The 15,384-nt window shown below is 30.1% G+C and overlaps 1 protein-coding gene across 1 annotated transcript; it reads right to left on the reverse strand.

Annotated features, from left to right (window-relative positions):
• Positions 1-3,493: 3,493 nt before the first annotated feature.
• LOC137924254 (adenosine deaminase 2-like) lies at positions 3,494-5,222 on the reverse strand. The gene has a single exon (XM_068767634.1). The coding sequence runs from the start codon at positions 5,169-5,171 to the stop codon at positions 3,654-3,656; it is 1,518 nt and encodes a 505-aa protein (XP_068623735.1). The 5' UTR covers positions 5,172-5,222; the 3' UTR covers positions 3,494-3,653.
• Positions 5,223-15,384: the final 10,162 nt, after the last annotated feature.

A 15,384-nucleotide genomic window follows, 5' to 3' on the forward strand; every position in this document is an offset into this window, starting at 1 on the left:
GTTAAGGTATTACGTCATCACTGTATATTTACCCTTTTGTTTTATTTATGTCTTACTTGGTAAGAAAATAGCTACGTATGCGTTAAAATATTGTGAAAAAATAAACAACTTTCTGTGTGAATCTGCTTGTTTTAATTAATAACGATATATCAAATAAATGTTACGCACCATCCACACTTCCACTGCGCGACTCTGCTTGACTACGTGAAATTATATTCTAAATAAATATACAAAGAAATACGTTTGTTTTCGCAAATTAATGATTTTTAAACAAAATTAACTTTTGTTTTTTATTGTCAAAAATAAACAAACATTTTTCTGTTTTCTATAAATTATTTATAGTTAGACTGATGAAGCCACGTCAGTCACATCGAATTATAGTAAATTATGTTAAAATTTAGAAGTTTTTAACGTTGTATGTGTAATCAAAAAATACCTTATGACATATTTTCACTCAATACTAGCGTAATGACTTTTATAACAATAAAAACATTACGAACACTAATCAGTTAAGTATTATTAAATATAACAGTAAACTATTAAAGGAAGAGAAAGTAATGTTATGTTACGAGATAATTATAATAAAATTACAATTGTTTAAGTGATTCTTAGATTCTACACGAAGCCAAAAGAATATGTCCTCTGTGACAACAACAGCGCGTGTTTTAGTTTTTAATTTTGCTTTAAACTTAATTATATTTAGATGTGTCTCTACTGTCTAAAGTGTCAACGCATCACGCTCGATTGCCAGACTTTCATCCTTGGTGTGTTTTTACTAATTAGGAGTGTTCATGCTCCGTTTACCGTTGTGTCATCTAATAGTTTTGCCGCCTTTGCCGAATGTCAAAGCGTCTTGCGATTGTCGACTCCAAAATTAAATTAAAAACAGTTTTTGTGTCTCCAATAATTTAATTATTTTAAATAATACACAATATTATAACTTTTAACAAAGTAATATGATGTTATTACAAGTTCCAAAATGATTATTTATGCTTATGCTATGCTACCACTGCTCAGATTCTTTATTACATAAATAAAAATTTTTGTTGAAAATATTTCTTATTCTATTTTCTTTTTTACGTGTATGACACTTATGTCATAAAAATGTCTTGACACGCATATTAAATATTATAATTATTTATTTAATAATTAACATTCATGATTTATTTTTATTATTAATAACATGCCTTGCAGAGGGTATCTGTTGGCTAATATGACGATGGTGATTATGAAGATGATGATTATAATTACTTCATAAGCTAAAGGGTTGAGAGCAAAGATCACAGACAAAGAAGATATGAGTTATATAAGTTGTAAATGTTCCAAGCTCTTTAACAGAGGCATTTTATAAATGCGCAATTTTCTTAACCATAATTCTTTCCGGTAGACCTTTTCAAGGAACTTTTAATACACGAAGACCTACTATTATCATAACATTAGAATTTTTCGCCATCATGAAGTAATATATGTTAACAGACAAAAACAAATATCAACTGACAGTTTTGGATTAGTAATAATAAGTTATCACAAAAAATAAAAAGTTTTAGTGTAACAGTGTATAAAAAATCATAGCTATTTACTTTTTCGGCTATCATCAGTACAAAATATTTAATTTATACGTGCAGGTTACTAATTATATACCGTTTGCTGTAAAAAAGTACAATAAATCTGGCTGGATAAATAGCAGCTAACCTAAAATATTCAAATATGAAAATACATGAAATTCAATTCAATTCTTTTCAGCATATATTCAAGATTTTCATCTTCATGATTACAAAATTCAATTGAAGGAAGATCTAAACACTAATGACTATTCACAGAAAAGAAAATTATTGACCGTTAAGAGAAAAATAAGAGAATCCAGTAAAATAATTTAAAAGTCGAATATTTTGATATTTGAAATTTGAAAAAAAAATTCTGACATTATGTAAGGAGTTCATAGAACCCACATATGAATGTTGGAAAATAAAAAAAATCGGTATATTTCCAGTTTGTCTCAGATTTTGGTGTAGAGGAATCGATATTACATAATTGTTACAAGCGTCAATCAAACTATTTGTTGTTGATGCTCTTTATTAAGTCAGGATAATAGATTTTATTTTGTACAAATTTGTCGATTACATAGAAGAATTTTTCTACCATTAAGACTTAATAAGGTCTTTCTAGTTTTTGTAGTCGCAATTAAATTAATCGATACAATGCCATTAGGTTTCTTTTATGGATTTAGTTTAAATATCTATACCCATACTAGCACGAGCGGTCATGAGCGGTAGATATGCCGTTGCATTTTAAAATCCTATGTGCACATTACTATTACACGGATTTCGTTTTAAACACATTAAGATATTAAAATATGTATCCATGTATCGATGATCAAAATTCAAATGTATGATTAAGAATTTCAGTCGTTCTTATGGCAAATTGTCACGAAATTTTTTAACAAGCCAATTCTACGAGATCAAATTAAAAACTCAATCCTGTTTACATACTTAATATTAAAATAAAAATAAAAATATGAATAAATTAAAGTTTTGGTTAATGACTTCTATATTCTAATTATTATTCTATTAATAAAGACATAAATTTAAAGCAGGTTCATTATTTTTATTTTTACACGCAGATAATTAAGACGCGTTCACACGACGCGCGTCGTTTATCTGTGCAGTCGTTGGGTGTCGCTTCACACTAATTGGTGTCAAACATGGAGCTCCGAGATTTATAGCGTATCCAAATATGTTTTGAATGTAGTAGTATTTTAATTCTATTTAAATACATTGGAATAATTTTGTTTTGAAGATTCATTTTAGTGTAATGTAGCAAAAATCTACACAATAAAACTTGTCAAACGGTTTATGTAAAATTTTAATATTTTAGCAAATAATAGTATATAATTATCTAACGCGTGGATTTTAAGTAATGTTGCAACAGATAAAACTTGTTTCATTAATGAATATCTAGGTTATCTGTCTTAGCGATTCCTAAATGTTTGAATTTTTATCAACACAAGAAATTAAATATTTAGAATATTTGCTTACATAATTATGACGTAGCTCTCAATTTCACACAGATAAGAAAACGAGATAGAGGTTTCATAGCACGATTAGTTTTACAAATTGTTTTATATTGACATCTCTCATTTTCTACTGACAAGGTTACATTTAACCGCTAATAAAAGCATTTTTCTTCCTTAAAAAGAAATAACTCAGGCGTATGAAACATGAGTAAAGAGAGAATTCATGTAAAACTTATATTATTAATTTTCTTGAAACTATTTGGCAGAAACAGCAAACCAGACAATTATCGGAGAGTTTTCTACCAATTGGAATACACGAAATAAAGATTAAACATAACTAAAGTACTTCAAAACAAAGTACACACATACAATTAATGTAAATTAAAAAAATATCATGTAAAGTTTCTACAAGCTTTTTCGGTAATATATACAAAAACTTTCAAGAAGCCATAAAATAAAAAAAATAATAAAAATCCGTAGTGGTTTATTAGCTTTCCACGATCACACTTTTATCACTAATCAATAATTTTCCATCACTTGTAATGCCTTCGCTGAAAATTTTTCACACAAATTTTTCAATAACATCGAAGTGACTTTCACACAAAATTAAACCGAACCCGTGTTTAGAAATTTGTACTCCTCAAAATGAATGATTACTAATTATCTGTTGAATAAAAATATCCCATTTATTGTTGAATAACATTAACAGTGATGTTTTCTTGATGTCATCTAATGTGCTGTATCTAATAGAATTAATTACGAGCTGTTTAAGCAGGCGCAAGTCGGCGCGCTTACTTGCGATCCCAACGAAGGTAATGTAGAAGTCGTGCGACATAGGATCCGCACCCCATGCGCCGGGGTCGTCACTAGACAACACCACCGGCAAACCCAAGGCCAAGTAGGACGCCAACGGATGGTTTCTCACGTCATGAACTAGATTAAGCACTACATTCGACACTACATTCACTTCTAAAGCAATGTCTTTCTGTTTCACAGCAATCAACAAAGATGGATGCTTTATCAAACCGTACGAATGACCGATACGCTTGGTTCCTAAGAGGACAGCGTCAAAAAGATTCTCGTCACTTGAGGTACCATACCAATTTGTCTCACCACCATGAAAGTAGTATTTGAGATCATTTTTTGCTTCTTTTAAAACGGGATAAAAATTTGACAAGGACTTTCCCAGGTCCTCTTGTCCGACAAGATCGAAACCAGCAAAGAATTCCGGCATTTCCTCTTTGATTTGACGTGCTAAGTTTATAGTTTTCCATATTTCATCATTCGTCTTCATTCTGTTTTTCGTCACAATAATCTTAACGCCAACGAAATCCGGATGCTCCCTCTTAAAGCGCTCAGTCACTTGTCTGTACAATCTTGACATGAATAATTTGTCGTGGACTGTACCGTTCAATTCGTACAAACTATGAAGACCGCTTCTAATTTCTATATACTGTATGTTATCATTGTAGAATTCCTTTAACGCCTTATAGAAAAACTTTTCTCTTACCGGCCTGTATTTAATTAGTTGAGAAATAGTAGAGATGACTTTCTCAAAATTATTCCAAACCTGGTTTATATCGTTTACCATTTTGCAATCGTAATTTGTGAGGAGTGTGAAATGTTTTTTTAAAGATTCATCTAGCGCAGTGACATTGTCAGATGAGTTTCTTAGTTCACTTAAAAGTATCCAGTTAACAGGACAAGGTTTTTGGGGTGTTTCACTGGAGAATTGTATTTGTAATTCGTCAGCGAAACATATGTACAAATGGTCTTCGTAGGTGAGATCTAGCATTTGGTCCGCACTTAGCATTAGCGAACTATGTATGTGTAACACCGCGCCTTTGGGCATTTTTCTTATTATTTGATATACTTTAGATTTCGCTATATCACCCCTGTAAGCGAAGTAATGTTTCGAGAAATTGAAGTACTGTGGATTGTGGAAACCTTCATCGATTTCCTTTCTTTTCCAGTACATTAATATATCGTTTGCAAGTGCCTCGTCCTCACTTAAGACTACATCACCTCCGATCTGCATGCGCAGCTCGTTGTTTATCATTTCCATTCGATCTTCATAATAATTATCCACGACCGATGTTGCCGCTATCATAACGCGTATAAGGATCAAAACACGGAAACTAAAAAACAACTTCATCATATATTTAATTGGACCTTATCGTAACGGACGGGTCATTCGATGGCATTCCGAGTTAAGTCACCACTGTACTGACTGTAGTATATTTTGTCCGTGAATATATATAGAATTGTGTACACAGAAGAATCCATTCAGTGTTCTGTTGCGTTAACTTTCGTAATATACGCTTGATGTGTTTAATGTTTAATTCAGTACGATGAATGTAACGTTCGAGGGAGAACGTTTCTTATGCGTACACTGGACACTTGACATCAATACTTTTTTTACTCCTGTTACATTATTTGTACGATCCCAAACTAAAACGCCGGATTAAATTAGTTTTAATTAAGATATTATTATAGATAATCTCTCTTTCATACACGCAGTATATGTTGACTAATAGTTACAAAAAGCAAATGTACGCGTGGTTTCCCATGGCCGTAAACACATATATTTTAAGTGAATTTTAAGTAATTTTTGGTAAAAAAAGTTATTGTACCATCTATATTTAAGTCAATTTTTCTATTACTTAGTTACTTTTATTATTTATTGAATTCATTCATTATTTATTGAAAATATGTATAAATAGAAATCTATAATTTGATTTGGAATCGTCTTAGCAAAATAACAATAAATAATATAATTCTTATTATAAATAACGTTTTGAAATCAACGCCATAATATTGTTTTTCCTTACGGATTTTTTAGGAATAATTTTAGTGAAATATTTAATATGTAATAATTACTTATATTTCGTTACTCATCTAGTATCACTTATGTTTTGATAAACAATAGCTTCGTTACGTGTGTCGCTTTATTATATGAAATTGGATCCTGGGAATCGAACGCGTAGTCTACATTCGCAAGTCTCAGTTCTCTGCCGCAGAGCTACCGCTGCTCGACATTTGTTTATTATATATTTAATTTTATTAGATGTGTTCAATGTTTGATGATAACAAGAAACCTTTCCACATATGGATTTTAGCCTATAGATACCATATTAGTTTCCACTCGTGGCAATAGTGGATTGTCTATACAACTTTTAAGCATATTAATGTGGAAATGGCACTCATAGTTGAATCAAAATAAATCACAAAGTAATGCTATAATAATAAACATTATTGTTATTGTACTCTTGTATCTTATACGTTCACACCTTTAAATCTTTTATACCAATAACCAATTCTTCACTTCATACAGAATGATTGATTATAGAAACCAATTCCTATATGTAGTTAGAAGACATGTTTTGTTTATTATCAGTGGAATGTCAGAAAATTATCTAAATTCACCTTATAACTATCATACAGGTACATAGAGATAAATAGACCTCTTCCAATCGGTCCTTTCACAAATCTGTGGGGAAGAATTATGTCCAGCTGTGGATGTTTTGTATATAAAATTTTAATAATTAAGAATTGAAGTTCAACCATAGCAATGACTAAAAGATAACAATTCTGCTTAAAATAGTTATAGGAGTCATGAGTATTTCTAATTAAGTTCGTAATTACATTATTTAAGAACATCTTTAAGATTATGTTAAATATTATTTTTCGTTGAACTATCTCGCATTCTGTTATGGTTTTAGATAGACCTTTGTTATACATCTTTTTTGTGTTTGTGTATTGCGCAGATACTGGTCTGTACTGCTTCTCAATTAAAGACTTGAAATGGCAAGTTTACAGAAACAGAACATTAACATATCCACAGTTATTGTGGTTGATGTTTGCATTTCACTCTCTTAATTGCTTTCAATACTTAATTGTAATGTACGAATATTAGAAATGAGTAAATCTAAGATGGTGAATCCAAACACTTAAATGTGAAGACTCAATAGCACTCTTGTCTGTCTACTTACGATAAAGCAAATTGGAAACTATAAGGCAAGTACGAGACATAAGAATGACAAGGCAATTCGAAGCCAATCGACTTCTTGCTAACGACACCTTCCAACATTACTTAAACGAGTACCAAACTAGTTAACGTAATACTCTTTGTAGAAACTGGTAGGTACAAATAGAAGAATTGTTCGAGAAATTTCATAGAAACCTCAAGGTTTTGTGTTACGTAAATTTGTGTTACAGATTCCCGAGTTCGTGTTATGATTTGTTTTGCAACCGTGTCATTAAACTTTTATTTGTATTGGGACATTATTATAGAATTGCTTTTGGTTTATTGGTTTTATTTTTATTGTTACAACTTTAAATTTACGTCCATTGGAATTACTTTTTGTTAGATAGGCCCTTTTGTACCGACTATATTGTTTTAGCTACTTAATTATATGTAAACAGAATTAATTCTTCTCTTCTCTTATTGTCTACTTATTATTACTTCTTTTTAGGTTGTAAATGAAATTAGATAAAGAAAATTACCTTACACTTAATCTAAGCGGAACAGGATTAAAGTATCAAACTTAAAATTTTAATGTGTTCATAAGAGGTTGGACAGTAACTAGTTTTCAAATAACTTAATAACAATTATTAAAATAATGAAATAGATATAAAACTTAAAAAAAAAAAACATAACAAACAAAATATAATATAAATAAAAATATATGCGCATCACACAACAATTCCTAATACATTACAGCATCTGGTTAGCCGATGAAATATAAAAACAGTTTGCGTCTTGAATTCTCCGCTATACTGTTGTGCTACTTAATTTTGTCATATTATATTGTCAGTTGATTTTTTAATTCTTATCTGACACTAATAATTTTAATTTTTATGTTACTAAGTTTGAAATTGGAACATTTTTTCATTTAGTTAAGTACCTACGTTTAAAAGTATAACTATAACTTTGCTACATAGATTTTTTCCTGTCATTAACTTATTTAATTACTTATTAAATTTTCCACAGTGACACTCTTTTTTCTATGAGATCTAATCACGAATGAAGAGAATCCAAGGTGTTTTCCACCTTAAAAGAGGTTTTAGGTTAAGCACTCTCTGCGCTATGACTCTTCATTATGGGAATCTCTCAAAGCCACTAGAGCAGCAGTCTAAGCCCGGTAAACTATAATTCAAATATTATTACCTATTATTGCTGTTAGAGAGGACATGCCCATAATCCAACTAACTGGCTCTGTGCAGATTGTAGATTTGAATAAAAAGTCGCTATTTTTTATTAGAAAGTATTAGTAAAAAAAAACAAAGAATAAAAACCAAATGAAGTGAATATTATGAAAAAAGAATATTATATATATATATGAAGTTATACTTAATTCAATTTTTTATTCATGCGTTTATATTAAAAAGTTGGTAAACCTTCGTTAATTTGGTATCGAAAATTCAAAAGAAAATTCAAATTCAGGAAATCTTTTATCTTTGGTGTTAGTATTGTTCAATAATAAACGTTTGGGTTTTACCTTAAGTATTTCCTTGATTATCATTTTGAAGGAGGTAAATTAATATTAAAATGTTCACAGTGAGAAATATCTTCTATTGGGGGATAAAACGTAATCGCCACGTTTGGCAAGCATGTTGGCAATCGGAAATTAGTCATCGAAATACTATGATTTAATAGAAATATCTAAAATAGTTATTTCGTAACAGAAATTAGTTATAGATATAAAAGCTTTAAAGGGGTGAATATATTGCACCTTTACTATTTTTAATGTTAAGTACATCAAATCCAAAAACAATAGTAATGTAATGTTTAAAGAAATAATTAATTACTCAATTATTATTTATTACCTGTCTCTGTTATGTATGTACTGTCAAAAGTTACTGGTTTCTCGCACTCCCAAAAAAACATCAATAAATGTAAGTATTTTTCAGTGATTACTTTATATTGGGTGAAAAATAAGCGTACAAATTTGGAACCTATTTTCTGACAAATGAAATATAAATTCACTTTTTTAAACCGTTCATACTCATAATCAATACATATTTTGATTTTGCGATAGAATTAGAAGCTTAATTTATACACCGATTTCTAAAGAGGGCAGTGAACACTACATTTACTTCCCTATTAACAAATCACTATATTTTTTAAGACACTTTTATGATAAATTAAATTCTTCCTTGGGAAAGTTGAATTTTTTTTATTTGTAATTTACAATGTACAAAGATATTTTTGTCTTTGTTTAGGACTAAATACTTTTAGTAATTTAACTCATAATTAATATTAATGTATTTAATAATCACGATTGGTTTCTTGTCAATCATATTAAACTAATATTCAAATAACGCTATGTATAACGTACTATACAAAACAGCGCCATCTAGTGTATATGAAAGTAGATTAATGTTTAATTGAACTAAGTTGCTTATATGAACGTATGCGCAATGACTTTTACGTTTTATAGGTTTATGTAGATGTCGCTAGATTATTAAAAAATTTAATCAGGTAATTAAATTAAATGTAAGAGATGTCATGTTTTATCTCATATTTAATATCTTTTTATATATTGTAGTTTTAATACAGAAAATTCAATTAATGATATGTCTGTTTCTTGAGTGTTGAAAGATTAAAAAACTGATTTGCGTAGTAAAACTTGATTTAACATGTTTTTTGTAACTTCCAATCAATAGATGTCCTTTTTGTTATTCTAAGTAGGCAAGCGCCCTCTTTTTAGGACCATTGTCATAAATTTGCTTAAAATAACGTTACCTACATGTAATATATATGAATAAAAGATTTTCATTTATGTATTTACTCATCACCTTACTCTTTTTAACAATAAAATAGAATCTTGAAATTTAGTAGAAATATTTCGTTTGGCAAATAGAGATCAGCTAAAAATGGATTCAACTCATAAAAATGATTGAAGACGTGTTCATTAAATAAATTATTTATTAGTCCTTTAGCTCTCTTATGGGTGTAAAATTTGGCCAGAATATTTATAGTTAATTATGTTATATTATCAGATTTTATGAAATTACACCCACAAAAAGCAGTGTGAGCCTTGTGAAGCGGGCGGAGGACAACTAGTAATTAAATATAGGTACTCATCAACGAATAAGATGTTAATATCAAATGAGAACATCTATGAAGTCAAATTTGTCTCCCAACAGCCTGTCACGAATTTATCGAGGTATCTTTAACTTTAAAATCCAGTATACCTTAATGCATTGTAATATGAACTAAAACACAGATTATGCAGACCGTAACCTTAGGGCAAATCGTGATGATGACGTGCGATCGCGCAGCGGATTGTGTCACACGGCAAAGAGCTTTTAAAGTAGATCTGTTTGAGATTAGCCTTTATTGCTATGGCTTTAGGTTGATAAGGAAATGCATTTATGGTTGGTATAATTATAATGATCGTGCCGCTGATGGGGTGCCGTTATGGTGATACCATAACGCACGATGCAGCTGTAGATGTTATTGTAGGATCTGATATCTTCGGTGCTTAAAGCGACGTGGTATTGTTTTCGATCCGATAGCCAAAGAAAGGCCTTTCAACGCTATACTTTTGTTTGTCCATTTGATGCGAAATAAAACTTTTTATATGGCCTTTTACTTGAAATTTCTCGTATATTTTCCGATTCTTATTTATTGCAATGATTTTATTGCCAGATCAAATCAGGTAAAAGGAGATCCACAGGAGAAATAAGGTCACCGACGGAGGAATTGCTCGTCTGACTGCAGTTGGAGCCGTGGTGGTGAATACGAAGCGCTAGAAGCGGCGTGATTAAACCACCACTTGTTGAGCTAACGACATATTCTCTCAATGCGGTGAAATAGTAGTATGTAACGGTAACGATAATTTGAGGCATTATTAGGTAGGTTTCTGTAAAAGCGTACATGGGTGACTTAAAAAGAATTACAAATTTTATAGAGCCTCGAGAAAAAGGCTTTGTGATTTTATTTCTGCCGCTTGAATATCGGTGTTTGTTTTAAATATTTATCGTTTTATAGCTTTTATTATGCACATAAAAATAGGTTGAAGTACAAAGTTTGTTGCGTGCACATCTTAACACATGAAATGGAATGTATCATTAGCCCGGTAAGTCCTATAGTTTTGGCAAATTTTCAAACGAAACACAGAAATGCTAATGCATTGTTTGTTGGTGGAAATTGGCATCGTAATTGTATCTATCTAGACGATGCGATATCTTCGTTAATTTCAAAACAAAGTGACAATTACAAGATCTTTCTTTTGAAAATGGGTAATGGAATCTTTGATCTTGATCAAATTCAAATTTACAGTATCTTTATTCTAGTAACCACACACTTTTAGTCGTTAATTATTTAAAAAAATATAAAATTGGCTACCTGTACCTGTAAGTAAACCGCCACCGTGATCCGTTAAGAAGAGCCGACCAGGAACTCACGGTAATATTTTATTGTATGAAGTCTCTTTTGCTAATTTGACAAAACACTTAAACAGTAAAATTCTAAAGAGCTTACTGAAAAAATACTTATTTTCTACAAATGATTTTACAAAAGTAATTCATTGGTCTTCATGGTACAATGTGGAAGGCCTTCTTTTCTGGAGTCGTTAAAAAAGTGCAAATATTTGGGTATATAATGTAACTTCATAGTTGATTATTGTTATTAGTATCCAAATATTGAATAAGATATATTGATTACACAGGTAGATACATGCTCAGTAGTTTATAAGAGAGTCTATTCCGCCAACAAATTATATGTACAGTTTGTCTATTATGTTTGAAATATATATATAAATTTAAAAAAGGCAAAAAAGCTTTTATCTGTTTATCAAAATATGACGCAAAAAGAACAGACAGGACTAGAGACAAGACAAGACAAATTTAGTTTATCTTGTTCATCTGTTATAAATTATACCTTAAGTTAGTTTTGTAAAAGATAATTTATTATTATCTAACATCGTGTTAGTTAGATGTCTTCACATACACAAATTCCTCAGCCATTTTGTATTTTGACGCGTTTGGCTAAAAATGTAATTAAGAAATTTGTATAAAATTATACCGGAAAAATGTTGAAAAAACGAAATAAATAAGACATTACTTGTAGAAATGCGAATTTATTTTATCACGTTGTGAAATAAGTATCAAAATATACATAAATATTCAAATAATACATATTCAATTCAAGTACCTGCTTATTTAAAAAAAAATAGTGAATAAATAAATAAATTCAAACAACTTATATTAGGTATTTTTTCTGTTCGTTATATTATTTAAAAAAAGGTCAACACAGACTTTACTTTTTAATTAATATAGATTATAATAAAAGTTCATTTGGTACCGTTCCAATTACATTATGCACTAAACATTCCGGCTTTACTGCTCGAAGATCTCATTCAGGCATTCGTTCCCCTCGACAATCATTCGGTCAATTTGACAATCGCCGTCGAGTGGCCCCTATTTTGAAAATATTTGCTCGCGACGCAACAAACAATTCCGTCCGAGTGGACCCCGCGTCCCTCCGAAAATATTATCAATTGAATAATGCATCCTGTTACCGGGCCATTATTTTTAACGTTCATGTTTGGTCTGTTACAGTGGGGCTTAGATTAATTATGGCGCGTTCGAAAATTGAATACAACTTATTATCTCATTGTTGACCTAAATTATTTATTCACATTAACAATGGAATATATTTTTTTCATAAGTAGTTGCCACGACGGGCCCTGTTTTTTCGAAAGGTAAAGACTAAAAGAAATAAAAAAAATGAAAAAAAAAGCGTTAAAAATCATTTTGTTTATAGGTTTAATGTCTTAACAGTAAGAAATGATTACTAAAATAATCAAATTTCTATTTCACATACTGCAAGACTCATAAAAATGTTATTTTCTTTCTCATGTAAAGCTTTATAGCTCATAATTTCAGTTTGTTTATGCTCGATGATTTTTATAAGAAAAAAAAACGTTTTTAATACATGACTCGCAACTTTTCCTTCCTTTTTCTCGCTAAGAACTTTCCCCGTACAGATTGAATAAATGAAAAAAAAACGGAATCGGTTGAAGTCTTGGAGAGTGTTGAGTGTGTAAAATTTGTAATATATTTTAATAAATTTGGTTAATTAGATTTAATGCTATTCATGTATGTTTATGACTAAGACTCAGACTTCAACAGCTAAAATCTGACATGTATGTTGTCCTAATCTAATATGTGTGTTGTCCTAATTTGAAAAGTATGTTGTCCTAATATTATATGTATGTGTAAAATTTATAATCAATATGTGGTAGGCCCGCATTGTCTTTTTTGGGTGAAATTTCATTAAATTCATTCATAGTAACTTGTAGCATGCCAAAAAATATACTTCGGACAAATTTTATACCTATAAGGGCTTTGATTTAAAAATAAGCTTTTCTTAAAGAACGCTACCTCAATCTTCTACGGGTGGGATTTGGGAAGATCTGATCTTTTAGCCGAACTTACGCGGCCTAATATTGTATAAATAGTACATGTCATGTATTTGTATATGTTATTTATAATAAAATATGTGTTTATTAGTAATTGCTAAAATAAAGACACATAGTGTTTGTATTTTTTACGTAATTAAATAATTTTTCGATAATATTTACACACTTATTTGTTATCTTTGCACCTACTAAAATAAATTCTTATCAAGTATAACCTGATCTAAACCTTAGAGTTACAGAGATATAACGAGTCTTTACATAGGTTTTAATCTCTTATTTATGAATGAATAAATATAAAAATGTTTCTAAAATATTCATACAAATTTAATCCCCGTTAAATAGGGCCTAAAAGATATTTTTAAATGTTTTCATAACTAAATAGATATTAGTATAATTCTCTTTTAAATTAATTATAAAACTACATCATAATCCGGAGGTAAATAAGTATTTAGCGGAATGGGCCAAGGCGCTCGAGGAGCTGTTGAACTTTGTTACTAGAGACAAACTTTAGATTTATCACCTGGCCACTTAAATCCACGGAATCTGTGCGAATAAGTCAATAGTGACGATTTATCGAAAAAAATATCATATATTATTTATTGATACTAAATGTTTAGTTATATTATATATTGCCCAAACAAATTAATATAGAAAATTTAAAATGTAAATTCGAATAACAATTCTTTAGTAACGACGGCTCTAACAAATAATCATTGTAAAAACAATGCAGTTCTTGGTCTCCTTCAGCTTTGTTAAGTTTAAACCATAGTTATTTCAGATTATATATATCACTATTTTGTAGTTAGGTTCAATATAGTTTACACATTCATATACAAGGTAATTGGTTTCAGGTGTGAAATTTAAAAGGGATGAATATATCTCATTTGCCTATATAATGTTATTACAGTTACATATAGTAAACTATAATTAATTTTATTATGTAATGATCCGAATTATGAAAACTCTTTCTCCTGCTATATTATAAATATATTATTAATTATTTCTTCATACATTAATTTTTGTTTAGTTTGTACTATACATTAATTGACAGTTAAGGAGCTATACATTCACCCCTTAAAGTTATAAAGCCTTCAGGTTCCTCAGTTAAAAGTGTAAACAATTATAACTACTCATTTTATATAAAAGGCTATATATAGGTAATATGTCTATTTAACTAGTTACGTACTTTTTCTTTTAAGTCGTCTAAACAGTAATAAAATTAAATAACATGAAATAGAAGTTTAAATATAAGATTTCATGTTCGTTCGCCCGGTACTGCGTTTTTATCCCCCTGTTAGTGTGATGTCATCTTGAGACAATACTCGTGGTTCGAACCACGGTCGTAAATCTATCCCGAGCGCAGGTGGCGGTGTCGTGAAGAGATCAAAGCCTGCCGCGGCTTTGTACAGGCCCCTTCCTCCTCCCTAAGTAGGCACCCGTCCCCTCCCTCCGATATTTGCATACTAAAGAGCGAACGCGACTAAATGGGTCCAAATAGTGATTGAGTTGTAGAAACGAGTTATCGACCAGCGTAGGAAAAGACTGGCTGTTCGTAAAATTATTTTTATTTCGTTTATTTATTCTTGACCGTCTTTTCCTTTCAGCTTTGCTCGCTTTATTTTTTGTTGTTGAATGTAGTATTTAAGTATCGTTGCGATATCTGTTTGCTATTCTCACTTATTTATTGTTTTAACTGTTATTAAACACTAAAAAACTAATTGATTTATCTGAAATCGTGAAAAAACTCTTCCAAGATACATCATTAAAAGTGTAAAGTACTGGTTTAAATGAGTGCACTATATCCTATTTTTTTTACTTAAAAATAAAATGATACTTAAGGGACCCTCTTTTAACACTGACAAGTACGTTAAACTGTCTGAGTTCTACGAATTTAACTAAAAACCTTAAATCTTAAAAGGAGTGAAATATAAGTACAAT

The sequence above is a fragment of the Battus philenor genome, unplaced genomic scaffold, assembly GCF_028537555.1.
Source record: "Battus philenor isolate CCGP_79_NKW_IND1 unplaced genomic scaffold, ilBatPhil1.0.hap1 SCAF_23, whole genome shotgun sequence".
Classification (NCBI taxonomy): Eukaryota; Metazoa; Arthropoda; class Insecta; order Lepidoptera; family Papilionidae; genus Battus; species Battus philenor.

Coding starts and splice junctions, on each gene's coding strand:
- LOC137924254 (XM_068767634.1), bottom strand. CDS start 5,171: ATGATGAAGTTGTTTTTTAGTTTCCGTGTTTTGATCCTTATACGCGTT.